This window comes from Sander lucioperca, chromosome 4 (assembly GCF_008315115.2).
Source record: "Sander lucioperca isolate FBNREF2018 chromosome 4, SLUC_FBN_1.2, whole genome shotgun sequence".
Classification (NCBI taxonomy): Eukaryota; Metazoa; Chordata; class Actinopteri; order Perciformes; family Percidae; genus Sander; species Sander lucioperca.
In genome coordinates this window covers 39,489,531-39,517,436 of record NC_050176.1, presented here as the reverse complement: position 1 = coordinate 39,517,436, position 27,906 = coordinate 39,489,531, and the positions used below count along the sequence as shown (strand labels likewise).

General features: G+C 42.4%; 1 protein-coding gene and 1 long non-coding RNA gene across 2 annotated transcripts; one reads left to right on the top strand and one right to left on the bottom strand.

Annotated features, from left to right (window-relative positions):
- Nucleotides 1–1,172: 1,172 nt before the first annotated feature.
- Nucleotides 1,173–5,569, bottom strand: LOC118494892. The gene is made up of 3 exons (XR_004897099.1): nt 5,518–5,569; nt 5,334–5,335; nt 1,173–1,185 (listed from the first exon to the last, which is right to left on the bottom strand). It is a non-coding gene; the product is annotated as an uncharacterized LOC118494892 (long non-coding RNA).
- si:ch211-89o9.6 (protein sister of odd and bowel) lies at nt 2,205–27,906 on the top strand. The gene is made up of 8 exons (XM_031314213.2): nt 2,205–2,758; nt 10,025–10,128; nt 11,165–11,276; nt 12,977–13,113; nt 18,520–18,613; nt 20,060–20,175; nt 23,084–23,411; nt 26,969–27,906. The coding sequence occupies exons 1-8, from the start codon at nt 2,494–2,496 to the stop codon at nt 27,661–27,663; spliced, it is 1,851 nt and encodes a 616-aa protein (XP_031170073.1). The 5' UTR covers nt 2,205–2,493; the 3' UTR covers nt 27,664–27,906.

The following is a 27,906-nucleotide window of genomic DNA, read 5'->3' as shown; positions in this document are numbered from 1 at the left end:
AGGCTGCCGTACAAGGTGCCACCTGCTCATCAGATAAACACTCGCACACATTTACACTCCGATGGAGCAGCATCGGGAGCAATTTGGGGTTTTGTGTCTTGCCCAAGGACACTTCGACATGGGGAGTGCAGGGCCAGGGATCAAAACCACCAACCTTCCGATTGGCAAGAGACTGCTCTACCACCTGAGCCACAGCCGCATAACTAGTTGTTAAAGCCATGGACAAAAATTGGAGGTTGAAGCCTGAGGTGTAACAGTCTTTTTAATGTCAATCATTCTTTGTTCTCAATTAAAAATCAAAGAACAAAGGACTGTAAAAACATGTAAAGTAAAAACATATATATCAGAGAGTCGTGTTTGTATGTGTAGATGTTTGGATGTAATTGGCAGTAGCTGTAGGTTGCAGAGCCAACGAATATGTTGCCTTTTAGTACTCTTTTATGACATGTTCCGGTGTTTAAAAATGTATGGGTATCATTAAATATGTAAAAGGTTTGCAATGAACTGGCGTCATTTCTGTGTGTGCGATCTCATATATAGGGGACTGGAACTTCTCTATCATCTAAACTCTGTGAGAACCTGTTATGTTTTCAGAAATTAACAAAAAAGGAGAAAAAAATTATGACAGGGGAGGAAGTTAGGCTATTTGTCTTTCAATTGTCAAAGGAGGTATACGTGAATTTGACTTGCCTACAGTGACAAAAGATACAAAATGGATACTACCTGATTATCACAAATGCACAAAACTTATAAATGAAGAGTGGAACTAGTATTACTGCAGTTATCTCAGACTTCACTAACACTGAAAGAGTGTCAAGCTTATACACACGCACACACACACACACACACACACACACACACATACACACACACAGCAACAGCAACAAGGGTCGGGAAACAAACAATTACACATCTAATTTAACAAGACGAATGATTTCACTTCTACTACATGGGAATGGCAATCTGTGAACTCTTAAAGTAGTACTTTGAGACCTGTGACATCTGATAAGTTGGGTCACATTTTTGGCAAATTGTCGAATGAAAAAACGATCAAAATAAAAATATATATGATGGACAGTTTTCAGTTGTGTTTGATTTTTGTTCAGTGAGGTCTCCGGGTTCATTCTAAATTTTGGGCGTCCTCACAGACAGCCATGGTTGCTAAAAATGTGCCATTTGTTCAGCCTAAGTCAATCCAGACAATAGCATTCTTAAATTGTGTAAGATTCTCTCCCATTTAGCGGTGAAATTGTATATGACCACCAACTGAATGTTACTTTGTAGCCCCTCCCATTCTGAGCGCTTTTTTAAACTCCTACGGTGGCCGTATGCCCAGATTAACATGGCTTCCAGTACGAATTAGGTTACTTTAGAAAACAATTACAAATTGCATTTAGTTATTTAGTCAGTTAACATGTTGGTTATGACCTCTATGTAAAAGGAATAATAGTTTTTTTTTTTTAAACGTTTTCGTTATTTTAGTACCATTTCATTGCTGTCAGGTTCCCAAGCATATGCAAGCTAATGTTAGTAAAGTATCAGTGCTATCGTTATTCTGTATATTGTATGAGATTAATAGTGTAAGGCAATGTTTACAGCGTAGGCTACATATTTTTCTCTGTGAGCAGAGTCAGAGATCAGTTGATGTGACGGAGGTGCGAGGGAAAGCTAAAGGAAGAGGGAAACGTTAAGAAAAACCAAAAGACAGAGCCGGTGGCAAAGAAAAACTCATTGTGTTTTTGGGATTAAACTTCATTTAAAGGTTTTCTCCATTGAAGTAAAATGTTAATACAAAGAGTTTTAAGCCTGGAACCAAGCCAAACAGCTAACGTTAGCTAAGAGATGAGTCCTTACAATAAAACATTTGATTCGGCTCAAAAACATTTTGAAAACGGCAAAAAAAAAAAAAAAAAAAAAAAGCCAAGGTACTAGACGGTGTAGTACATAAATAAATGGTAGCACCAACAGCAAATAGCCAGTTGTTTCTAAACCGTCTCTGCTAACAGATAGCCGTTCGCCGGTGCAGTACACGTTTCCATGGTAACATCGAGCTCCCTCCACCAATAAGACGTCACTGTTACGCTTAGGATTGTGGGTAGTGTAGTACTTTTTAGTGGGTCACGTCTTCATATGTAATGAATTATGAAGCCGATTGTTGCTGCAGTTGGCCCATAGACTGTATATTAAGAGGTTTGGCAGCTACCTACCAATGGTTTGGCCTCGGTCGAAATCATGTTTTTTCTTTTGTTAAAATCATCTGTTCGACACACACCGGAAATGACGCCAAATGTTTGCGGTCGGATCTTAGGTCATTATGGTGGTTAGGTTGCTGAGAAGGTACTTTAGCTCTGCGTTAGTCTTCTTTCACCTGACCAACATTTAAAAACGTAGAATTTCCACTATAGCTGTTATGTTTTGACCAAACTTCCTAATCCTACATTAGGTATTATTTAAGACGACGGAGCAACCAGCGAGCCACCGACTGTAGGGACAATGTCTAGCCGTCTGGCCTTCCAGACCCAGCTGGCCTCCATCATGGAGGTCCTGGCTAATGCAGCAGTGGCGGAGATCTGTAAGCTGGTAGACGACGACTATGCGGTGGTGAGTTTACAGATGTCTCAGTGCCAGAGAGAGAACAAAGCCCTAAAGAGGAAGCTGCATTTGCTGGAGCTGAAGATGGCCCGGGGAAACGCCGAGAGGAGGCTCCGGGAGAGCGCCATGAACAGCAGCCGATCCAGGGTGCAGATAAACACCACCGGTATGACAAGAATAATGCACGAGTGGATCACTCAAGTATAAAACCATGTCAGTCTTTCATTTAAACACAGTGTTAAGGCTGTTTTGTTCCGTGTACGTTTTGGCAGTTCGTTTTTTCGTTTTAAACCAAACACGGAAAGGTAAAAGTATTATACATACATATTAAACCCAGGAGGAGAGAATGGCCAATCGATAAAAGTAAAAGATAATGCACGCACAGGATCAGTTAGAAGATAACTACATAAATCAATGTATGCATATACATATGCTAAATATATAAATGTTTTATGTTTTTACATTTAGAAATGAAATATATTTTAGCTATCCAAGAAGTGTGTGATGTATTTAGTTACGTAACGTTAGGTGAAGTAATTATGTGGAAATACTGTAGATCCTTTCCGAAGAATGTCTGAAGTGACCAGCAGAGATCCTAATGGGTTCACAAATTGTTCACTGTTCTACCAAATAACTTCATATTCTACTATATGAGGAAACTATGTTTACTTTTTATAGAATCAGAATCAGCTTTAATGGCCATTTAAATCCCGAGTGTACCCGAGTCAAACTTTCGTTTAAAAACATATTTAGGACGGAATCGCCACTTTTAAGATTTACCGTATTCTCGTTTTTCGGTCAAATGGCCTTTTGAATGGGAGTGCTAGGGACACTTTTATGCTAGCATCAAAATATCTATTTTTAAACCACTAAGAAGGCTCGACACAACATGAGACTTTGCTCCAAGTATCACTAGGGGCTCTACACCTTAACGAAAGCATTGACAACATTGGTTGTGTTCGCAGAATTTACTAAAAAGAAAGGTTTTGAACAACTCACAGTAGCCAAGGGGGTAAGCGTCTCCTCACAACGTGTGCCTCCTATGGCGCCATTTTAATACTACCAAGCCACCTATCGTTAGCATCCCATTGACTGCCATTCATTTTGACGTCACTTTGACAGAGAATAACTTTACATCTGAAGAGTTTAAAGACTCTATTTATCCGTTGTTTATTTCTAAAGAAACGCAGACGTTTTTGTAAAAATAGGCTAACGATTGTGTCATAACCACCAGACTTACTGTCTCATAGTAGAGGAATTACCGTACAGTACAGGAGAAGCTCGCAGGCAGTTTTGTCTCACATTAGCTGTTTAAGATTAATTACTAATGTTAACTATCATTTTAGTGATCAATAATTAGCCTGTGTCTATGTTATCTCCTTACATATACCTACGCTCTCCGTCTCTGCTAGATTGGGAATGATTGAGATTTCTCTTGGCACAGCTACCAGAAGACTTCCAACTTTCAGACAGGTTGCTCACGTCACATCTACGTCTTCAAGCTCAGTTGGAGGCTGCTCAGTAACGCTCAGCCATCACCGGGAAAGTGCTTCTAATATCCTTCACTGGTCTCCGTCCAGAGACACGAGATCTGTTGGTCCATTTTATATATGTCAATGACTGTAGCTCTTGTTGTTGTTGTTTCCGGGTGCTACCATCTCTGAATGCAACGTAACAGGGAGGAGAGTAAAGATGGAAAGCTCCTAAAGCTTAGTTCCATATAAATGCCCGGATAATTTGTTGTTTTGTTGTTAGTGAAAAACAATATTGACCTTGTAGTTGAAAAAGGAGCCTCATATAAGAATGACATTTCCTCCTATGGAGTCCGTTCATTCACATTTGGAGATCAACACTTTGTGACTGGCGAGATGGTAGCGCCCGGAAACCACAACAGCTACAGTGACTTTTTTAACCTTTTTTAGTAAACTCTGTGAACACAACCAATGTTGTCAATGCTTTCGTTAAGGTGTAGAGCCCCTGGTGATACTTGGAGCAAAGTCTCATGTTGTGTCGAGCCTTCTTAGTGGTTTAAAAATAGCTATTTTGATGCTAGCATAGTAATGCCCCTAGCACTCCCATTCAAAAGGCCATTTGACCGAAAAAACGAGAATACGGTAAATCTTAAAAGTGGCGTTTCCGTCCTAATTTTGCTTTTAAACGAAAGTTTGACTCGAGTACATTAACAAAAAGACCCTAGGTTGGCGAGAGTTACGCTTTAATGCCAAACCTATAAAGGAACCAGATACTAATTTATTTAGTATTGTGAGGAGATGCAAACATTTGGGAACAAAGTAATTTCCCATATAACTAAACTAAACCCATTCTAATCCCATGCTTTGCATCTTGGGTCTACAGAAGGAATCACTGTGATGTTGCACTTACACAAAAAGCACTTTGGGGAGATTTGCTTCACTCACCAGCCCATGAAACAATGGTGATCTATTGAGTGGCTGGTAAACTGTGAACATCCACTAGCCATTTGGCTGGTGCACGAAAAAGTTAATTTTGAACGCTACTTCCGGTTAGACGAAAGGCTGTTGATTTCAATTGCAGAGATACAGTATGTAACATCTGCAAACTTGTCTATTTCTCTTGTCATTTTCAGCCATTAATGTAACGTTTTTAAGATATATAGTTAATCACGGAGGTCCGACCTGTCTGACGTTTCTGCTGTGATTATTTTCTGTACTGTTTCTTTGCTAGTGTCTTTAAAACTCCAAACTAGCGTTAGGAACAGCAACATCTCACCGCCAGTCGGACTGACTAGTTTGTGTGGTGTCATTATCTGTAGTCTGTGGCCCAACAGGTAAATAAGGACACAGAACACACGTAGTGTCACTTTTTGTCACTGCCCACTGCTGCTGCCGCCTGCTCTCGTCCACTTTACCGGCGAGGCACAGCTCATCTCGAACGAGGCTATCGTACGTACGGGACGCAGGAGTTTTCTACCTGGAAGTTATTGTAAACAAACATTGTGATGGCCTCTAACATGAATATATATCTTTGAGAAGACATGATTTTCCAGCCTAATTCACACAAACAGCTGACTGTTGTTTATTGGAAAGATGTGTCATGCCATCACATCTGCCACCGGCTTAAAGAACTATCATCCTGACTTGCACGGGAAAAACTGAATATTGTCTCTAACGTGAGCTCAATCAGTATTACAAAATGTGGGGCAGTTTTCTGCATCTACTTTGAAAGCAGGCGCGTAGTCAATAATTGGCCAGGGCGGCACTGGCTTGCCAATTTTACTCACTAGCCCGTCCAGCCAAGTTTGATCAAAATACGCTTTATGAAAAATATTCAAATGTATGTAAAAAAACTAGTTGTGTGTGTTTAATGTGTCTTCTCTTCTGATTAAAACGGAACTGTTGGCTGCAATGGGTTACGACAGGCAGACTCTCTGGGCTGCCTTTCAGACAATGACGTGTTAAAAGTTACCACGGCAACAATAGCTTCTCTTTAAAGTGGTATGGACAGTTTTCTTGGTTGGAATACATTGTAAGTAAGGACGTGCTTTTCTGCATCATGTGCAGACGTTTCCCCAGCGGAGCTGACAGCCCATCAGCCAGAGAGGAGTTTGTTTGTGTGGGTTCTAAGAAACAACAACACTTCTCTGCTGTTTGTTTATTTGCCACTTTGTGCAATAAAATGGTTAATTATTAATAATGCTGTGCGCGGTAGAGCCAATGCTGCTGGTTCTGCCAGTGCAAATATATTTGAGCTTGAATAGGTTATAATAGACAGGTTTTTGTCTATTCTGTTGTTTACAGCCTTTATAGACTGATCTTTGTCAATAATGAGGGTCCCTAAATGTTAACTGAAGCATTGAGAACTTTGTTTATTAAAAAGATAGTTTATAAAGACGGTAACATTCTCGTATACAGGCGGCCGCCGTCTTGGGAGCTACGGTCTTTCTAAGCTATCTTTTTAATAAACTGTCTGTACACTTACGAAGTTATCAATGCTTCGGTTAACATTTAGGGACCCTCATTATGCTACCGTTGAAGTGTGGTGATATTTTGATATTTTTAGTGATATAAATGGCGATTTGTTTTTACTTTCCCTGTGCCCGAATACTAGCGTTGTAAGCTAATCAGCGGTCCACGCACATTCGATTAGCATGAAAACGTGCTAATCGAACGACCGAGTGGGTACACATCTGTTATTAACCCCTAGGTTAGTTTTGCGCCGGAACTGTCCTTTAAATCAAACGGTACCAAATTTCGGTACCTGAGAGCGCAAGCTTATCTGTCCTCTCTGCATATTGACAGAGAGCAGAGCTCCGACACACACACACACACACACACACACACACACACACACACACACACACACACACACAGAGGTGCGGACGGAGTAAACTCGAGCAAACTACGTCGGCTCTGCAGTTTTGTTGAAGTCACAGTGAGTCACGGCGATGCCGATAAAGTGGTTTCAAGTTTGGTTACAGTTTTTCAAAACTTCACCCAGACAGCGTTTGCTGCGATATGATAGTAATGGCGAGGCGAAAGCGGTCGCGGTGCTGTTGACGTTACACTTCCTCTGAGACAAGCAGGCACAACAGTGGTTTCTGTGTCCTGGTGACTGACTGACAGGCTCAGGTTGTAAGGCAAGGCAACTTTATTTCTTCAGCAACAAGGCAATTCAATTACATTCCTTTGCACTTAAAGGTCCCATGACATGGTGCTCTTTGGATGCTTTTATATAGACCTTAGTGGTCCCTAATACTGTATCTGAAGTCTCTTTTATATAGACCTTAGTGGTCCCCTAATACTGTATTTGAAGTCTCTTTTATATAGACCTTAGTGGTCCCCTAATACTGTATCTGAAGTCTCTTTATATAGACCTTAGTGGTCCCCTAATACTGTATCTGAAGTCTCTTTTATATAGACCTTAGTGGTCCCCTAATACTGTATTTGAAGTCTCTTTCCCGAAATTCAGCCTTGGTGCAGAATTACAGCCACTAGAGCCAGTCCCACAATGAGCTTTCCTTAGGATGTGCCATTTCTGGGTCTGTAGCTTTAAATGCTATTGAGGAGGAGAGAGGGGGGGCGAGGTGGAGGGTGGGGGTGTGGCCTTGACCAACTGCCACTTTGCTCGTTTTCCATGATGTCTCTTTCTCATGGGTGGGCCAAATTCTCTGGGCGGGCAAAGCAGAGAAAGGGGAGGTAACCTTTCCCCTTATGACCTCATAAGGAGCAGATTCCAGATCGGCCCATCTGAGCTTTCATTTTCTCAAAGGCAGAGCAGGATACCCAGGGCTCAGTTTACACCTATCACCATTTCTAGCCACTGGGGGACCATAGGCAGGCTGGGGGAACGCATATTAATTTGTACTGTCAGCATTAACGCGTTAATCACGATGCGATTAAGGGCCGACGCAATGCGATTAATTTTTTTTAATTGCATTAATCGCATGCTGGCATTTATTAATTTATTTTACACTTCACTCGGCTTTGCGTCGTGCCTAACAGGCTACTATTTTGACCCTTTGCAGCACCGTTACTTATCGTCAAGCTGCCACTTCCTCCTAACACATCCTGCTGCTGCAGGCTGCAGCATGATGGAGAAACACAGCAGCAATAACTCTGAATGGAGCTTTTTATTTTCCAAAACTCCCAGACGGCTCGTAGACAATTCGAAAGCCATATGCACATTGTGTAAAGCCGAATTAAAATATCGCCGAAGCACGTCAAGCTTGAGCTACCACCTACGGAGCTAAGCATAGTACAGTTAACGTGATGCTACCCGCTAGCATGCTACCCACTCAGGAGAGTGCTACTTGCTGACCTGTTGATGAAACCAAATCCCAAAAAATTACTACAGCTCTTGCGAAACGGGTGGCATCTACCTGCAGACCTGTCAGCATCCTGGAGGACTCGGGTCTTAAAGACGTACTACGGTTGGCATGTTCTGACCTGTCTCGTTGCTGTCGAGGGGGACAGTAGTTTTCACGGATACACAACCTGTATGACACGGAGAAAGCAGCCACACTGGAACTGCTGCAAGGTGCTGCAAACACTGTCTCATTAACCGGTGATCACTGGACGTCAGTGAGGAATCAACATTATTTAGGAGTTACTAAACACTATATTGACTCTAGTAAGGATAGGGATTTTTAGTTAGGTACTTGGAGGAATTGTGCAATAATGACAGGTTCACACATTTTTCTTTTGTTTTACAGTAAATAAATAATTACAAATCTTAAAATCAAGTTCATAAAGTAACTTTCTTTGCATTCATTTGATTCCCAATCAAGATACACTGGTAAGAATTGCTTTCCATTCTTAATATGTACTTAAAAGCTGTTCTGAAATGCAAAATATTAGAATTTTAATGTGATAAAATATGCGATTAATCGCGATTAACTATAGAAATTCAGCGATTAATCGCGATTTAAAAAAAAATAAAATAAATAAATAATCGTTTCACAACCCTAATATTAATGTTAAAAAACCTCAAAGTGACATTTTCATGCCATGGGACCTTTAAGTTAGTTCTCCATTAGTTCAATGTTGACAACAGGGCAGTCACCAAGTTTATTGTTAAAGGTTTGTGTCATTATGCAGTTTGCACAAAAAAATCTTTCCATTCCTTTGCATTTTAATTAGTTCAATATTAGCCTGTACGCAATGTCATTTGTTTGTTTTATTTATTATTATATTATTTATTATTGATAATATGTTCATGTTGTGGCAAAAAGGTTTCTCTTTTTTTGTTAATTTTGGCCAAGTTTGGATTGATACCAATCCTGAGTATCTGACTGGTGCACCCCCCCCCCTATCCAAAAGCACAACCAGTGTTATTAATGTTACTGAGTGAGCAGTGTTACCAGATTTTTTTAAATTTTGATAACTGTTTTGATTCACAGTTAAGGTGGAAAATAAACGTTTTGTGTTTAATGTATTTTTGTTGATGTTGAAATGGATTTTAAAACATATGGTATCGTTAAGGAACCGGCATCGAAACTGAGGTATCGAAACTGGCACCGGATCGAAAGATTTTGAATGATGCCCAGCCCTACTGGCCCACCCAAAATACAATTTCTGCCTACGCCACTGCTTAAAAGTGAAAATTTGCATCACATTCTAGATTCATGAATTCTAGAGTAGGGCGAATTGTGTATTGTATGTTAACTTTTGCATTATATCCTTGAATTGTTTCCATCAAAAAAATCACTAACCAATGCTTTGACAGATACAGACTATCATCAGCTTATTGAGTTGTTGTGGTGAACATTTTAGCAAACAGTTGATTGATTAATGTAAAACATTGATAACATTCCTTAGCAACAATATGCTTGGGCTTATTAAGATAACTGTTAAGATGCTATGATTTTCCCATCTTTGCTTCAACTGTAGTGACACAGAAATGAAATGTCCACTGTCAGTGTTTCTAAATGGACTCTTTCCCTGTTTTTGTGTAGGTGGTGTGTTTGAGCGACGGATGGACGTGGTTCTGTGGTCTGGTAGAGCTGCTGCAGAGGATGCAAGCAGCGAGCCGATTCATTTTGACAGTGTCCAGAGTAAGGTAAGCACTCCAAAAGGGAGTCAAGGGGACTATGATGAATGGATGTTAATAAATCCGAGCTCTGGGAACAAACGCACAGGGATGGACAGGTTGGCTGCTGAGCAATGCTATAAATTAACTTTATCTGGAAGTTGTTTGTAAAAAGCAGAGGGTTGTGTTTGTACTGGGTGGCTGTTCTGGGTGAGTGCATGTACTGTAGCTGCATGAATTTTTAGGGGTGTCACTATTCTCCAAATCCACGATTCGATTTGACTTTCGATTGTAAGGTCACGATTGAGTTCAATTTTCAAATTAAACTTTTTTTTTTTTTCCAACAGGGACGGCAATACCACAATAAGAGAATAAGACTATATGGTTTGAGTTGTTTTTGTGACGCAATTTAATTTCATTTTGTTTATAGTGTCAAATCATAACAGAAGTTATCTCAGGACACTATACAGTAGGTCTAGACCACACTCTATAATTTATAGAGACCCACCAGTGGCGAGGAAAAACTTCTTTAAACGGGCAGAAACCTCGGACAGACCCTGGGTCTTGGTGGGCGGCTGTCTGCCGCTGCTGTTTGGGACACAGAATTGAATGCACCGTTAGTTTAAAGTTATGTACCTGAAGTCACCATAAAGTAATTGTTTATTTACATAACTTACTCACGGGGAAGGCAAAATGTGCCACACCGGTGACTTCAGGGAAGCAGGAGTATTTCCTGTTTTTTCTCCGTTATTTCTGACTCTGGCAGTTGCCATGGTGTCTAGAATAGTCAAGCTGCAGGCTACCGGTAAGCTAACGTTACCTTGTGTCTTTAGCTGCATGCTACCAGCCGGTAAGCTACACTGTGTTTTTTTTTTTTTTTTTCTTCGAACAGGCACAAGTAGGCGGGGGTGGAGAGACAAAAAAATATTGGGAGAATCACCGATCCTGCTTCTGATTTCGATAGTGGAAATGAAAAGCTCATTTTGATTAATTTTTGATTTAAAATCGTGACACCCCTAATGAATATCAAACTTGTCGTTGCTGACAAACCTGCCTTATTGTACAGTCTCCAGACGTGGAGCTGGTGGAGCCAGAGCCAGTGCTGGTAAAGGAGGAGAGGGAGGAGCTGTCAAGAGTTGAAGAAGGAGAGGAAAACGTGCCGCTTATCAGAGATGATGGTGAGTACAGATAAAATACTGTTTCACGTGTATATAAGACTACACTGGGGGTAACAATACTCAATACTTTGTCAGTACTAACTCACTGAGTGTCTGCAGCATGGAGAACAGGCAAGCACTGAATGCTCATTCAGATTCCTGTTTACTTCATTTAAAGGAGCAGTCCACTGACATTACACATGGTCAGTTTACTAGTAGTCTTGCATTGCCAGCTCTATCTCCACAGCGCTGTGGAGTAAGGTCTGGCTACACCACCGATCCATTCTAGGATAGGAGAAAAAAAACTCTGCGTTGTGTCCATTTCTTAAAACCATTCACAATCGTCTTTGGCGTCTTTGGAGCTCGAGGTGAAGTTGTGAAAGCCATTGCTGTAGATGCACGGTAAAGCCAGAGGCTGACTGCAGTCAAACAGTCAGCGTTGTGATGCACGGAGATGATGCGCAATTTCATGTTTTTTTTACGTGCTGGTCGGTGTTCTTCTTTAGCATTTAGCGGCACACTAGAACACGTGTAGGCGTATATGCGGCCCCCATCAGGTCCGCAAAGTTTGGATTCACGGTACCTACAATACTGTAGAAAAATAAGTACTGTTACGTTTTCAGAATTTTCGCATCAACTTGGTACCGAAGTATCGGTTCTCGTGACATCCGTAATGTTGAGTACTTCTCAGGCTGTGTAAACAGTCAACAATGTCATAGTGATGTTATCAGGGTTTGGCTGGGAGACTACAAATATTTAACAGAGGAACTGTGATGCCAACAGCAGACGTTGAGTTTGAAAGAGTTTGGTGTTAAAGGTGCTGTAGGTAGGATTGGGAAGATCCAGGACTTAGCCAAAAAATTTGAACATCAACAACTTCTCAGTCCCTCTGATTGACATGCAGTTAGACCCCCCCCCCCCCAGCCCTGATTGGTGCATCTGAACAGGGAGCTGTGGATTTTTGTAAATCTCACTCCAGATGGATCCCCTTGGTTCTTGCTACAAATTTTGACTGTTCAATTGTTCATAAGATTGTGTTCAGCATTATCCTTCACCAGGAGAGAAAAGTTTTTACAAGAGGGGAATGAAAATGTGGTCTGAAGTGAAAAATGTACTCATTTTGAGTTTACTGAGTTTTGTGTTTAACTGTGATTTTTTTGTCTATTTGTGTGTTTGATCCCTGCTGTGAAATATTTGTAAGTTTTGTATACATGAAAAACATATATGTGAGGTGTTAAATGCTAATGGGACAATGCTGAATGGAATCAATTAAAAAAAAAAAAAAAAGAAATCTCACTCCAGGCTGTAGGTGGAGCCAGAGGAGCTGGATTATTTTTTAAATGACCTGCTTCATGTAGTTCTACTGGAACATAGGGTCAGTTTCAGCTAAGTTAAGCTAAGCTAAGTTAGTTTTATAAGCTTACCTACTGCACCTTTAACTGTGACATTGGCATTTAATGTCACTGACTGTTGTTTTGTACCATTTGGCACCATGTAGGGACCAGCACCGTTATTAAAAAGTATTGTTTTAGCAGTGGTATTGGAAAACACCCAAACGATACCCAACCCTATGAATCACAGACCGATTTGTCAAAATTAAAAACAAATCATGATAGTTGCAGACCTAGTATCATGTGAGGCATGCATATTTTGTGTGTAATAAAATATAGACTGTATCAAGAGACTAAAGTATTAACTATTCAATTGTTTTCTCTCTAAAGGAGTGTTGGAGTGTGTCCCTTGTGGACCTGCGAGACCCAGCCTTGAACAGCAGGACAACAAGTCCACATCCTGTCAGACCTGGTCCCAGATCCAGAGCAGCAGGACAAGGCGCCCCAGCAGCAGCAGAGGAGTGGAGGTCAGTGGCTCCTCTCCTCTCCTTAATTGTGAAGTCAGTGCCTCTGTTGAGGGCAGAGACTCACTGCAGCAAACGATAAACCCACCCCAGTATATTGATGACGGCAGCAGTGACTCACAGTTTGATGTGTTGTGTGACGACAATAGAAGCGCTAACGCGTTGGTCGAGGAGTTTTTTGACAAGCACTCTGGGGTTGAAGTGGAAGAAAGGAGGCCGTCTTGTTCATACTCGATGGCAGCGGCTGATTTCCAATCAACCTCTTCCAGTATTAACGGCTGGATTCGTTGCGGCCCTGGTGTCCCCGTGTCCCAGCCCTTCAGTGACGGCAGCAAAGTGCGCCATCAAACTGGCACCAAGGAAAGACTGTTTGTTTGCAGCTACTGCGGCAAGGCTTTTAATCGTCCCAAGAAGGTGGAGATCCACCAACGCGTCCACACGGGGGAGAAGCCTTTCAGCTGCACCACATGTGGAAAGATGTTCTCCGAGGCTGGGAACCTGAGGAAACACCAGAGAGTTCACACTGGAGAGAAGCCATACGCCTGTAAGCTGTGTGGCAGGGGATTCGCCTGGATAAGAAACCTGAAAACACACCAGCAAAAGAGCCACCCTGAATTTCCTGCAGAGACCTGGGAACAGACCTAATCTTTCTTCTTCCCGAAAGTCTACTGTAGGATGTAATAATCCAGCAAAGACTCTATGTTGGCAGTCAAAAAAGACTGCTCAACAGAATGAAAACAGTTTGGGACCTTTTTAGGAACTTTATACATATTTTCAAAGAGAGGATCAAGAATAAGATGTATTTCTAGTCTCTCAACCAAAATGCTGAAGTGAAGCTGCTTTTGGACAAACAATTTGAACATAGTTATGATGAATTTGTCAGTCTTCTTTATAATATCTCACTACATAATGTACTGGTCAAGTAAAGGTTTCCGACTAAAAAGTTGGGAAACATTTTTTTCTAGCGTCCAAACCTGAAATGGGTAGTATCAACCACCGAGGTTTAGGGCTGGGTACCGAATTCTGTACTTTTTGGGGTACCTGACCAAATTACATTGGTACTACAGAGGACCAATTCATGCTAAATCAAACGGTGCCAAATTTCTGTACCTGAGAGCGCGTGTTGACGGAGAGAGGGCTCGGCTCTGACACACACACACACACACACACACACACACACACACACACACACACACACACACACACACAGGTGCGGATGGAGCAAAACTACTTAGCCTCGATTGTTTAAGTCACAGCAATGCCGGTAAAGCGGTTGCAAGTGTGGTTACTCTTTTCAAAACTCTGACAGCATTTGCTGCGATATAATATAATGGCGATCCGATAGCGGTCGTGGTGCGGTTAACACTTCCTCCAAGACCAGTGACGAACTGGGATCAAAAAACGGCCCTGGCATTTGCAACACACTAGCCCTATTTTTGTCAATAACCTAGCTTGGAAATGAGTAACTCTGCCTTCCGAGTGTATCTTTCCACACACTTTGCCGCAGCACAATCTTGAATATTTGTGGCTGCATGCATGAAATAACTCAAAGACAAATTATCAGTAGTGGCCCATAGGGGCCCATAGGGGGGCGGCCCTTCTGGCATTTGCCCAAATTCCAGACGGCCAGTCCGTCACTGTCCAAGACAGACAGGCACAGCAGTGTTCTCTAGTGACAGACTGACAGGTTGTAAGGCAAGGCAAGGCAACTTTATTTCTACAGCACATTTCAGCAACAAGGCAATTCAAAGTGCTTTACATTATCAATTATCTTAGCTTTTAATTATCAAAATCAAAAGCAGGATTGGCATTTTCGCATTCTGAATATATTATTTAAATTTGACCATATGACCTTAGTGTGGTACATTTCCCAAAAACTATGGCGGTTATACGTGTAACAACTGGATACCATGTCGCCTATGTTTTTAAAGAAGACTTTGAAAATGTGAATCAAACTTGGAAACTCTTGATCTTTACGAATCAAGACTTGATAGTCTAAAAATGGCATAGCCGTCACCGCAGAGCTCGGCAAACGGGCTGGCCGTGCAGCTGGCCGTGCAGCTGGCCGTGCAGCTGGTCCTGCGCAGGCGTAGGTTGTGGGGCACCACGAGCTGGCGGAGCTCGGCAAGCAGGTTGCTTCATCTAGATTTGCGCTGAATCTCAACGAAGTGCGAGGCCAGATCCAGACTTTCTTAGTGAGGGAGTAGAGTAGATGTGCTTCCAGTCACTTTTCAGACTTTTATTTTACTTTTTATGTGGGTAAACCATGCTAAACAAAATATTGATCATAACGGAGTAGTTTTACATACATGTCTGTAGTCTAAAATAGAACAAGGTCACTCCCTAGTAGGTGAGGGCTGGACTGACTGAACATGGTGGAACAACTGGTTCCCCTTCCATTACATGAAGGAGATTTTAAAATGTGGTTTGTTCAATAAAGGTGTGTGTTACACATTTTGTTGTTTTCGTTGGTCAAATGGTTGGAAAAAATGATAAGTACTTGTGTTGGAATTCAGTCTGGCGCAGTGCTCACTCCACATAAAATGCAACGTTATGGGGTGCCTGGGTACCTCACCTGGTAGAGCGTGCGCCCCATGTTCAGAGGCTCAGTCCTCACTGCAGGGGCCGCAGGTTCAATTCCAACCAGCCCTGCAGCATGTCATTTCCCCTCTCTTTCCCCTATCATGTCTAAGCTGTCCTATCAAATAAATTCTAAAATGCCCAAAAAAATGAAAAGAAAATGCTACATTACATCACTTCAGCAAACTTCAGAGAGAACAATGAGGGCAAACAGCACCACTATACTGTTTAAACAGAATATTCTCTGGTTTAGCTCAGCTAAAAACACTGAATCCATCAGCACGTTTGCATGTCGTCCACTACCAAGCTGGTTTGGAACCGGTAGGCTACAGACAACATTATCTTCACTTCACCTTGTTAACTGATTTAGCCATTTAGATAACACTAGACTGTCCTGCAGACAGTTGTCTCATTCATGGACTCACAGCAGTGTGCCACTGCAGGATCAATATAGGGGAAACCCAATGGATATTTCGCATATTTTTGACATTTTAAAAAAGAAATACTGCATGGACTCCCAGTAAATGTTTGAGAGCATTGACATTCTAAATGTAACATGTTTCTTGTGTTTTATAGTTGAAATATTTCAGATTTTGTATGCATTTCATTTATTGAATAAAATATGCTTCTTGAACCACGTAGTATTATTGTACAGCCCTTTTTTTTTTTTTTTTTTAAAGGTCCCGCACATGGTGCTCTTTGGATGATACTGTATCTGAAGTCTCTTTTATATAGGCCTCAGTGGTCCCCTAATACTGTATCTGAAGTCTCTTTTATATAGGCCTCAGTGGTCCCCTAATACTGTATCTGAAGTCTCTATATAGACCTTAGTGGTCCCCTAATACTGTATCTGAAGTCTCTTTTATATAGACCTTAGTGGTGCCCTAATACTGTATCTGAAGTCTCTTTCCTGAAATTCAGCCTTGGTGCAGAATTCCAGCCACTAGAGCCAGTCCCACAATGAGCTTTCCTTAGTATGTTCCATTTCAGTGTCTGTAGCTATTGAGGAGAAGAGGGGGGGAGGCAAGCTGGAGGGTGGGGGTGTGGTCTTGACCAACTGCCACTTTGCTCGTTTGAAAGCCATGATGTCTCTTTCTCATGGGTGGGCCAAATTCTCTGGGCGGGCAAAGCAGAGAAAGGGGAGGTAACCTTTCCCCTTATGACCTCATAAAGGGAAGATTCCAGATCGGCCCATCTGAGCTTTCATTTTCTCAAAGGCAGAGCAGGATACCCAGGGCTCAGTTTACACCTATCACCATTTCTAGCCACTAGGGGACCATAGGCAGGCTGGGGGAACTCATTAATGTTAAAAAACCTCATAAAGTGAAGTTTTCATGCCATGGGACCTTAAGGATGAAGTTGTCATGACTTGAAATCTCAGATGAATGTTATCAGATTTGCATTGCTGCAATAAAAAAGATTGATCAGTAATTCAGCAGAGTGGACACAAAGGGAAGTTTTTTTCTTACTAAAAGATAGAAGATAGAATTAAGGAAGAAATACACACAGCTAAATTGAGGCCAATGAACATAGAACTATTATGCACAGGTAGGTTAAAATATATGTATATCAGTGTATATAAAAAGCATTAATGACCAACAACACTGTCTACATACAAATCAGGTGTTTCTGTAAATCCTAAACAATAGAAAGTGTCAAAGAAATACACAATGGAAAAAAAAAAAGTACAGTATATATGTTACAGGCTAGGATTAATATGTGACAATAATGGGCGCCTGGGTAGCTCACCTGGTAGAGCAGGCGCCCCTATATAGAGGTTTACTCCTCGACACAGCGGCTGCGGGTTTAACGCCGACTGTAGGACTATAACCCTAACATCACAAGTACACCAACGGACCTTTTTCACAGCAGACATTTTGACTTGTCATAGTAGGAAAAGCACAGCTGAAATTGATAACCTTAACGATGGCTCAGTTCCATTAAGTGTCCCAGTAAGTTATTTCAGTGAGTCAGCATGTACAATACCAGGACCTCTCCTAAGTGGAATACAGCCATCATTAATGGTTTTGAATACACCTGTGCTGTTCCTGCTATGACATGTCAACATGTCTGCCGTGAAAAAGGTCTATAGTGAACAAATAATGATTGATATGCACGCTAAAAAAATCAGTTGCGATATTTTGGAAAAAGACCAGCAGACCAAGTGTCATACATTGGGTTCGGCAAATGTTCTTCTGGAAAAAATAACATACTGTATGTACAAAGAGGGAAGCAAAGGGGCTAGCAGAAGAGGAGGAGGATTGGTTACTGACTAATGTAAACCTTGTAATGTGGACAATGTGAGTTCAAACTATTAAACAATGAAATTACCTTAAATTGAATTGGTTAGGCTGTGATTTGTTATATCATTTTTGGAATGTACATATAAAATGTCTTTGTCTGAGAGGTTTTTTTTTACCCTTTCATTTGACTTGTTTGCTGTTCCTGTTTGTCTGTTTGAATTTTTGTTTCCATCACCTGTACCTCAGTGTAGATTTGAGTGGTCAAAGTACACTGTAAGTTTAGAACTGTACACCGAGTAAAATGTTAATCAACATATTGTTAAAAAAAGGTCATTACAGCAAAGGCCCCTCATAATGGGTTTCAAATAACTGTTAGATTTTGTATCGGCAGAATGTTTGCACTTATTTCACTAGTGACAAACTCACTAAAAATTATTACCTCACTCTGCAGCCCCTTTATCAAGTTTTGAATGAAGTAGCTTCTTTTCAATGCCACTCACGCTGTGCACATTCTGTATGGTGTGCAATTATGTTGTGTGTCTGCAACAGTAACATCAGACATTTTCTCTTTATTGTGCGTGTGCAGAAGGAGGAGGAGCCGGATGTGGTGCTGGTGAAGGTGGAGGAGGTGGAGCCGGTGACGGGGACTCAGAACCAGACAGGCCTCAGCATACAAGAGGGTGAGTGGACACGTCACCTTTCAGTAGAAGCAGTGATCACACTAGGAGGTGTTGATGAGCACACTTCTCTGACATCACCCTGTGGGATCTGCTGACCCTCCGTACAATATAAAATACATATGCCTGTATAGATGTCTCTTACCCAGCATGGCCAGTTTTCTAGTCTTAACGAATACTCAAAGCGCGTTACACACTACAGATACCATTCACATTCACATTCATACACTGGTGGCTGAGGCTGCCATACAAGGTGCCACCTTCTCATCAGATAAACATTCACACACCGATGGCGCAGCATTAGGCGCAATTATAGCCAGGGGCAGACAGGGGCCAGTGATCCTACCACCGACCTTCCGATTGGTAGACGACCGCTTTACCACTTGAGCCACAGCTGTTATGGTACGTGTCCATATAGGCGTTGTTTTCACGACAGGGATCGACCCGCTTCCCAGCATTGCACGCTAGTGGGCTTCCCACCAGCAGTTATCTGTAGAAAATAGACTACAGCCTCATACAAGCCTGATGGCTGCACCTGATTGGACAAACGCGTCACGTGGGGCTGTCTGTTCCCAGATTTCAAAACAGACCATAATGGCGGCTTGTTTGGAATACGATCTATTTTACGAAAATAGTTTAATGAATCATGTTTCTTAAAACAATTTAAGCAAGAAATAGGCTATACAGTTTCTGAATCTGTCTTCATTTTCAGATCGTCAACTTAAAAATCGGTCAGTTTAAAAAAAAATTGTCAGCTTTTGAGGGGCATCGAGCCTAGCTGCCCGCTCCTCATTTGCATAAAGTTGCCTGGATTTAACTTTATGCAAATGAGGAGAGGCCGACTCGACGCCCTGCTTCTTCAAAGCCCTCGCAACGCTACCCGAATGCATTGCACGGCTGCTCCCATGGAAATAAACGGGAAGCATGGAAATGACGCTGACAGTGGACACGTACCATGATAGCCTTGGGTAGGGAGTTCCATAGTTTCGGTGCATAGTTAAAAAAGTCTGAGCTGCTAATTTTTTTAATGTGAGTTTGCATTAAAAAAAAACGAAGAAAAACGGAGGATCTGAGAGGCTGTGAAGGATTATAAAACGACAAAAAAAGTTGTAATGTAGGCCGGATCCAAACCACAAAGAGCCAATCAATCTGGAAAGACTCTAGGAGCCAGTGCAGGTTAGCTAAAACTGGGGTAATATGCTCTCTCTTTCTTGTTTCAGTTAAAAGCCTGGCAGCAGAGTTCTGGATTCATTGTAGTTTGTCAATTGATTATTTTGGAAAACTGGTAAAGAGAGCATTACAGTAATCCAATCTACTTGAAATAAATGCATGAACAAGTTTTTCTGCGTCTTCTTGGGATAGGAGCGGCCGTACCTCTGCAATGAATGCTGCATTTAATCCTGTCCAGTAGATGCAGCGTCTGACCGGTGTCTTTCTCTTTGTACCCAGGGTTGGTGGAGTCGAGCACCGACGACTGTAGAGCAGTTCTGCCATTTGATGAAATCCCAGAAACCTCCAACAATCGTCTGTCTGACCTGCAGGAGTCTGGGCGGGGCTTCTCAGAGGTCAGCCATGGGTGTTCTTCGCTGTGGACTAATGGGGGGGGTAGTTATTTTCATGACGACAGCCTCCCAGGGCCGTCCTCACACTGCACCCCCCTCTCATACCTGCCCACCACACTCATTGGAGTAGAGCCAGGCAGCTCTGGGAGGGGATTGGCTGTTGAGAATTTAGCAGGAAGGGGGATGGCTGCCGAAAGCTCTAGAGGCTTCCACACCTCTGTGTCCTTTCAGCAGCAGCCTCCTGTTATCGATCTGTCAGAAGAGTCTAGCCCCAGCCAGGTTTTAGGTCAGATACAGGGGGCCCAGCAGTTCCTGGACCCAGGACAAAGTGCAGGCCAGGGCAGTCATGGCAGCGCTGATATGCAGCAGAAAATCCCCAAGAAGAGGGCTTGCATCTGTAAGTTCTGCAGTAAAGGGTTCAGCTCAGCGGCAAATTTAGAATCCCACCTTAGGACTCACACAGGAGAGAGGCCGTACGGCTGCAGCATCTGTGGTAAAAAATTCTCCCAGTTCTGGAACCTGAAGATCCACAGGAACATCCACACCGGGGAGAGGCCGTACCAGTGCTCGCTCTGCCCCGAGAGGTTCTCTGACCCTAGCAACCTGAAAAAACACCAAAAGAGACACCACCCACAAATGTAGGCATGCAGTCAGGGACAATCTTATACCTCTTCCCCACTGGCCAAAAAAAAACATTTAACATCTTGGTTTTGAATCAGCCTTCACTCCCGGGACAGATGACTCTGCAGCAGGTGCTGTTTTTTCTCGTCTCCAGCTCCAATCGGCAGTAACAGAAACAGGACACTCGGGTAGATGCGCTTATTTTCCACCGATTTCCGGCGCGATGCTGTGATAAGCGTCTGCTCCATCGGTAACTTCCCGGTCACAAATTTCATCCGTCTACCCCCAAGCAGTGCTTGAACATCAAATAAGTCAGCACCAAGTTTGAAAGAGAGACACCATCGTGACAATTTCACTGGCCTCCATGCTGCTTTCTACTGTTTACTAACCTATGTTGTAAGAGTAGTGAATCCCTTTTAGTGAATAGCAGAGCCAGTATGAAAAAAAGTGTGTGTGTGTGTGTGTGTGCGTGTGTGTGTGTGTGTGCGCGCGCGTGTGTGTGTGTGTGTGTGTGTGTGTGGGGCGAAGTTTTTGGCAGTTTGGAGAAGCAAAAGCTGCTGTGGACGGAGTCAGCAGCAAAACATATTTTAGCCATTAAAAAAAGTACTACCAAAAAAATGAAATATCACACACACTCAGCAGTGATCAGGGAACGCGAGCGGAGGTTTTTTGGTTGGAGTGCAGAGCGCTTTTCTTTAAGTCGGCGCGTGCCTTAATCTCCAGCTCCATCCTGCTCCAATTTCGCTCTGATACGCAAATCATGCCAGAGCCCGACCCAAAATGACTCTGTGTATTGCGCATTCCAGTTTTTTTTCTTAAAAATCAGCAGTTTTTTGGTGAACTTGACAATGGAGTTCATAAAGTGAGATGTGGATCTGTGTGTTCACATTCTAAAGTTAAATAAAATCAGCAGACTATCTAATAAGACAATTCAGACAGTGCAAGACAACACTGCTTGGAGAAATGTTCAGTCAGTAATATTGTTTGCATTTTTTTTTATCGTATTGTAATCATGTTCTTCCAGTGGAAATGCATTCAGTTTGTCTTAATACAGGACCTCTGATGCATACTTCTCCTTGTTTTATCTACAAGAATAATTCTCTTAAGGAATGTCAATTTAAAGTTTGACTGTTATGTAGCATAAACATATACTGTTAATGTAACTAGCTTTTTCTATTGTGTCACAATTTAGTAATATCCTGCTCAGTGTCCACAGTTTACAATGTAATTCAATCTTTATTAAAAACTTTATTAAAACTCAACATGCGAATTTGTGTTTTTATTATAAATCATACATTACAAAATTGTGGCACAATATTCTCATAAAATCTACATTGATACAGTACATTGTTCTAATTCATAGTAACCATATGTACAGATGACCTTAACAGTCTCTACGTATGACTCCATGTAGAGTTAGATTTCACCCAATTACTGGAGCACATCCTTGTTTTTTACAGAATTACTGTACATTTTGGACTGTCTGCACTGGCACCTTCAGTGGGTTGTAATGTTAACCACCAGCTAGGCTTTCCAATTCATGGGGAGTTGGAAAGGGGACCGGGGGCTAACGTTAGTTTTCAGACTGTAAATGCATACAGTACAACATGTTCATACATTTATGCTACATGGTATTTTCACATGCAGATATTTAAGATGGACCAGTGCCTGAAATGAGCCAGTACTCAGCAGTACTGAGTACCGGCACTTCTGATTTTTGTCCACATGACTACCCTTACTTGTAATTGTTATTAACAGTATTATAAATAGACTGATATTTATGCAAAAATAGCCTATAAATCATGACTTATTGGGGAAAAAAAACATGCAATTCTATGCAAAATCAGACTTTCAGCACCCCCATATAGCCCGAATGGAATGGTCCCTTGTTACATAACCACGTTTTCTGACACTGCGACTTTGAGATTGGCACTCGAATCAGGCTCCTTAGATCAAATAGTTGGGTCACCCCTGCAAGATATAGCTATGAATATAAAGACACATGCAATGATCATCTCATGGAACTGATGAACTTGGAACTTATTGGCACCTTTTTATTTGCTCCAATTCAGGCACTGAGATGTGTCTGTTCCACTTTTTCTATTAATATTGCATGGATTTATGGAGTAGTGTCACTCTACAGTGGTAGAGAGGGTGCTATATATTATCTCATTTCTTAAATTGTCTGTCTGTTCCGATTGTCCATCCAGTCCTGTACCCTGATGAGATTTAAGTCAATAACACCTGCACCACTCTTCTGCTAAAGCTCCCCGCTCTTCCTCCTCCCCAGTCTGCAGCACCTCAGCCAACGCCTGTGATATTGCAAGAGCCCAGCAGTGTGGTGGCAGTCCAGCTGAGGGTACCAGACACCAACACACCCGCCAACCCAAAAACACAACAGCAGCAGAGATCCAGCAACACCAATCCTCTCGGCTCTGAATACTCTCTGTTTGAACTCGAGACATTCTTCACCCGCTGGGCCCCTGATAGTGACTCGGCCGGCAGTGGCCCTTCATGTCCTTTTACCACTGATGCCCCAGCAGAGAGTGACCAGGATGATGTTATTATTGAAGGGCAGAGTTTCTCCTCTATTCAGATCCAGCCGTCTGTGTCACAAGGTAAGAGATCGTCTCCTTTCCTTGGTAGACGCTTAATGTGTCACTGGTTTTGTTTTTCTTGTTATGCAGAAATGATGATGTCAGGCAGGCGCCGATAACTGTTACAACAACAAAGCCATGAATAAAGATCATATAAGTCAGGATTTTGGAGGGCTAGAAACTGACCACATCCACACAAAGGCTCCAGTTAGACAGAGCGCATTTGCAGTCTGCAAAATGCGAGGCGCACCGTACTGACTTTTTGATGAAGGTGCCCTGATAAGACAAGCAGCGCTCAAACATCGTCCCATGTCAGTTGGCAATAAGTCAACTTGACGAGCCAAATGGTTTGTTAACACAGAAGTGAGACACCGTCATTGGAAACTGGAAAAGGGCAGGCACTTTTAAAAAAAACCTGGCAGGTGATTTGATGAATAATCGGTCTATCACGCCCGCCATTGTTGTTTTGAATGAACAGTCGCGGCCATCACACACACCTAAACCACGGCCATAGTTGCCAGAGCTCGTCACTCAAGCACCAAACATGACACACCAGAAAAAAAACCCAGAAAGGATACTCATCTTCTGACAATGGGAAAGGAGTCTATTACTTAGAGTAAAAAAGAATCGCCGATGGAACACAGATGTCTTCTTACTTTATAGTTTTTTTATTTTTATTTTAATAAATAAGTGCCCATATTATGAAAAAAATCACTTTTTCTGGGATTTGGGGTGTTATTTTGTGTCTCTGGTGCTTCCACACACATACAAACTTCATACATCCATGGTGTTTAGAGTGAGATACGGTTTCTGAATGTGTCCTGCCTTCAGTCTCCGGGTGAGCTGGTCAAAATCTGCACGGCTTTCTGCGTCACTAGCTGAGACCATAGACTGTATATAAGAATGGACCAACAGATCCCGTGTCTCTGGACGGAGACCAGTGAAGGCCGTTAGAAGCACTTTTCCGGTGAGCGCCGAGCGTTACTGCGCAGCCTCCAACTGAGAGAGACGACGTAGATGTGACGTGAGCAACCTGTCTGAAAGTTGAAGTCTTCTGGTAGCTGTGCCAAGAGAAATCTCAATCATTCCCAATCTAGCAGAGACGGAGAGCGTAGGTATATGTAAGGAGATAACATAGACACAGGCTAATTATTGATCACTAAAATGCTAGTTAACATTAGTAATTACACTTAAACAGCTAATGTAAGTCCAAACTGCCTGAGAGCTTCTCCTGTACTATACGGTAATTCCTCTACTATGAGACAGTAAGTCTCGTGGTTATGACCCAATCGTTAGCCTATTTTTATAAAAACGTCTGCTACGGAGCCATAACGTGAGGTACAAGGTAATGGAGCCTTTTATACATTGTCGTGTTTCTTTAGAAATAAACAATGGACAAATAGAGTCTTTAAACTCTTCAGATGTAAAGTTATTCTCTGTCAAAGTGACGTCAAAATGAATGGCAGTCAATGGGATGCTAACGGGGGGTGATCGCTTTGTAGCATTAAAATGGCGCCATAGGAGGTTCGCGGTCCGCGGAGAAGCTTACCCCCTTGGCTGAGACGAGGTGGCTAACCGTAGCATGCTAGCTTGTTCTCAATGGCAAAACACTGCTACAGCACACACCAGTTCACCCTAATCTACAAAAGAACTACTTCCATGTCCCTGTTCTGCAGGTATTCCACAGAAAGTTGGAAGTGTGCCCTCATTTAGAAGAAGTCTCCTGGCTAATCCTGCCTTGTACTACTGAAGTTGTAGAAACAGCTAGCTAGCTCATGTAATCCTTACCTAGCTACTGAGCATGTGTGACTGACAACAGAGATGTTACAGCAGTGAGAGGTCTCTCTCTGTAGCTAAAACAGAGACCTGAACACAGGGTGAAAAGAGGAGCTGCAGCAATGTGCAGTACAACAAAAATATGAAATTAAACCATGTAAACCTATTCTGATACAATCTCAAATTACAATTATGAACCTGAAAATGAGCATAATATGGCAAATTTAAGGTGCATAACAGTGACTAATGTTTTGATGTAAGGTTACATCTTCATCAGAGTCCTTGGAGAGAATGGGCAGTGAAGCCCTTAATAAGAATTATCAACAGGTGTGATTGTGCGTAAAGGGGGGCGTTAGTCATTAACGGGCAAATGCCCACAAACAGGTCAAAAGTAGATTAAAAACAATGTTGATAGGTAACAAGCATAAAATGTTCACAATACAATGGGAATAAATGTATATTCATCTTAAATACTATACTTTGACATACTTTTGACATTAGAGAAAGCAAGTTAAATTAAATTCTTCATTTAAACCTAGAGGTTCTAGAGTGTCGAGTGTATGTATCCAAAACGCTTCCCTGCATAGGAGTTCATTAATGATATCACCACCCCTGGGTGGGGGTGTGATTTTCTCGATTCCCCAGAGCCTCAGTGATGCAGGGGAGCCATGATTGGCCTGCTTGTAGTGCCTCACTATGGCATTTGTTAAGTTCTGGGTACAAATTGCTGTCTTGTGTTCAGCTACCCTTAATTTGAGTTGACGTTTTGTTTGGCCTATATAAGCCAGTCCACAGGGACACTTTAGAAGGTACACTACGTGTGTACTGTTGCAATTAATAAATGAAGAAATGGAGTATTTCTTGCCAGTACAGGGATGTGAGAATTCTTTCGCATTGGTCGAGTTAGAGCATTGTACACAGTTACCACATTTATAGAAACCCAGGGGTGGGCTGGGAAGCCAAATGGTCGAGGGTGGGTTGGTCATGTCTGAATGGACCAATCGGTCACGAATGTTGTGGGCACGCCTAAATATAAAGCTGGGCGGCTCAGCGCAGATGTCTGAGTATCGGGTCACTCTTCAGAACATGCCAATGCTTGCGAATAATCTATCTTAACAGGGTGTTTCCTGAAAAGGGCAGGCACTTTTAAAAAAAAACCTGGCAGGCGATTTGATGAATAATCAGTCTATCACGCCCGCCATTGTTGTTTTGAATGAACAGTCGCGGCCATCACACACACCTAAACCACGGCCATAGTTGCCAGAGCTCGTCACTCAAGCAACAAACATGACACACCAGAAAAAAAACCCAGAAAGGATACTCATCTTCTGACAATGGGAGTCTATTACCTATTTTTAGCAGGTTTACTATTGTTTAAAAAATAAATTGCATTTACAATGCACACGCTAATTTTGTTGGGTGATGCAAAACCAAACGTAATGAAAAACTTGTAAAGTGCCGAAAACAAGCAATCTATGTCTTCACATGCGTCTCTTGAAGTCTGTGTGGAATGATACATTTGATGAAATGTGGGTGTGTTCTGTGAGACGCAACAGTGACGGACATCAAAATGTTTTAATAAACACTTCCTGTGTGTATTCTTCTTAAGACACATACGTGCTGTGAAAGCAACTTGGGAACTGTATCTGTTAAAGGCTAACAAAACAATAGTCACAGCATTCCAATTAAAATGACATATTTCACTCTTCAGTGCAGGAGATACTGACATAGTCATTTTTAAGTCATTCAGAGAAAAGGATGTAATGAATGTGTGCTGACTTCTTTGTAATTTCTGATCCCAGGCCTGTCAGCAGAGCCTTCTGTGTCCATACCTCTGAGGATGCAGGCTCCATCCTCCCAGCCTTCATGGAGCAGAAAACCAGTCATGATCAGAAGTGCACAGGCTCAGCTGCTGCAGCAGCATCCTGATAGCAACAGGATCTCTCAGCAACAGCACAGCATTCCCTCTGCACAGACAGCGCTGTCCTCCACCACAGCTGCTGTCAGTCACACTCACAGTGGTGCTAAAACTACTACCTCTGGTATCAGCTCAAACAGTAGGACTATGGGCTCCGGATCTGTCAGGGGATCCACAGCAGCGTTGGCCAGCATTGAGGTGGCAATTGCTGCACAGCATCGAGCCAACCTTTTGGCTCGCCACAATAAAAGCCAGGCTGCCAGCATGGTGCCCAGCGAACGCCGCAGGAAGAGCTACATATGCCGAGCCTGTGGTAAAGCTTTCTCTGGTCTGTCCAATCTGGAGGCCCATGAAAGAGTCCACACGGGGGAGAAACCTTTCCACTGTGACACCTGCGGTAAACGCTTCTCAGAGGCCGGGAACCTGAAGAAGCATCAGAGAGTTCACACCGGGGAGAAACCTTTCAGCTGTGAAAAGTGTGGGAAGAGGTTCGCCTGGATCTGCAACCTGAGGACGCACCAGCAATCTGCCACAGGCTGCGGACCACAGGCTAGTGGGGGGCTAGGAATGGGCTGTTAATGCCAGCTGTGTTTTATTGACACCAGGGGTTGATGCATAGACGCTGTAAGGTTCAAACCAGAAGAAAAGATCCGGCGATTCGCTGCAGGGTTGTGCAGCAATGGGAGTGTCACTGAAATGGCATTTGTGTGATGTCCCGTTGTGTTCGTTAACACCCCATTGTAGCACACATAGGCTTTTTATTTAACCATTATTGTTTTCCGTCCGTTGTTTATAAACTTGGTACAAAAAGTAAGGAAACTT

Excerpts from the sequence above, each read along its gene's own strand:
- si:ch211-89o9.6 (XM_031314213.2), top strand. The coding sequence starts at position 2,494 with ATGTCTAGCCGTCTGGCCTTCCAGACCCAGCTGGCCTCCATCATGGAG. Across the intron at positions 11,277-12,976 it reads GCCGCTTATCAGAGATGATG|GAGTGTTGGAGTGTGTCCCT; the intron begins GTGAGTACAGAT and ends TTCTCTCTAAAG. Across the intron at positions 23,412-26,968 it reads CCAGCCGTCTGTGTCACAAG|GCCTGTCAGCAGAGCCTTCT; the intron begins GTAAGAGATCGT and ends TTCTGATCCCAG.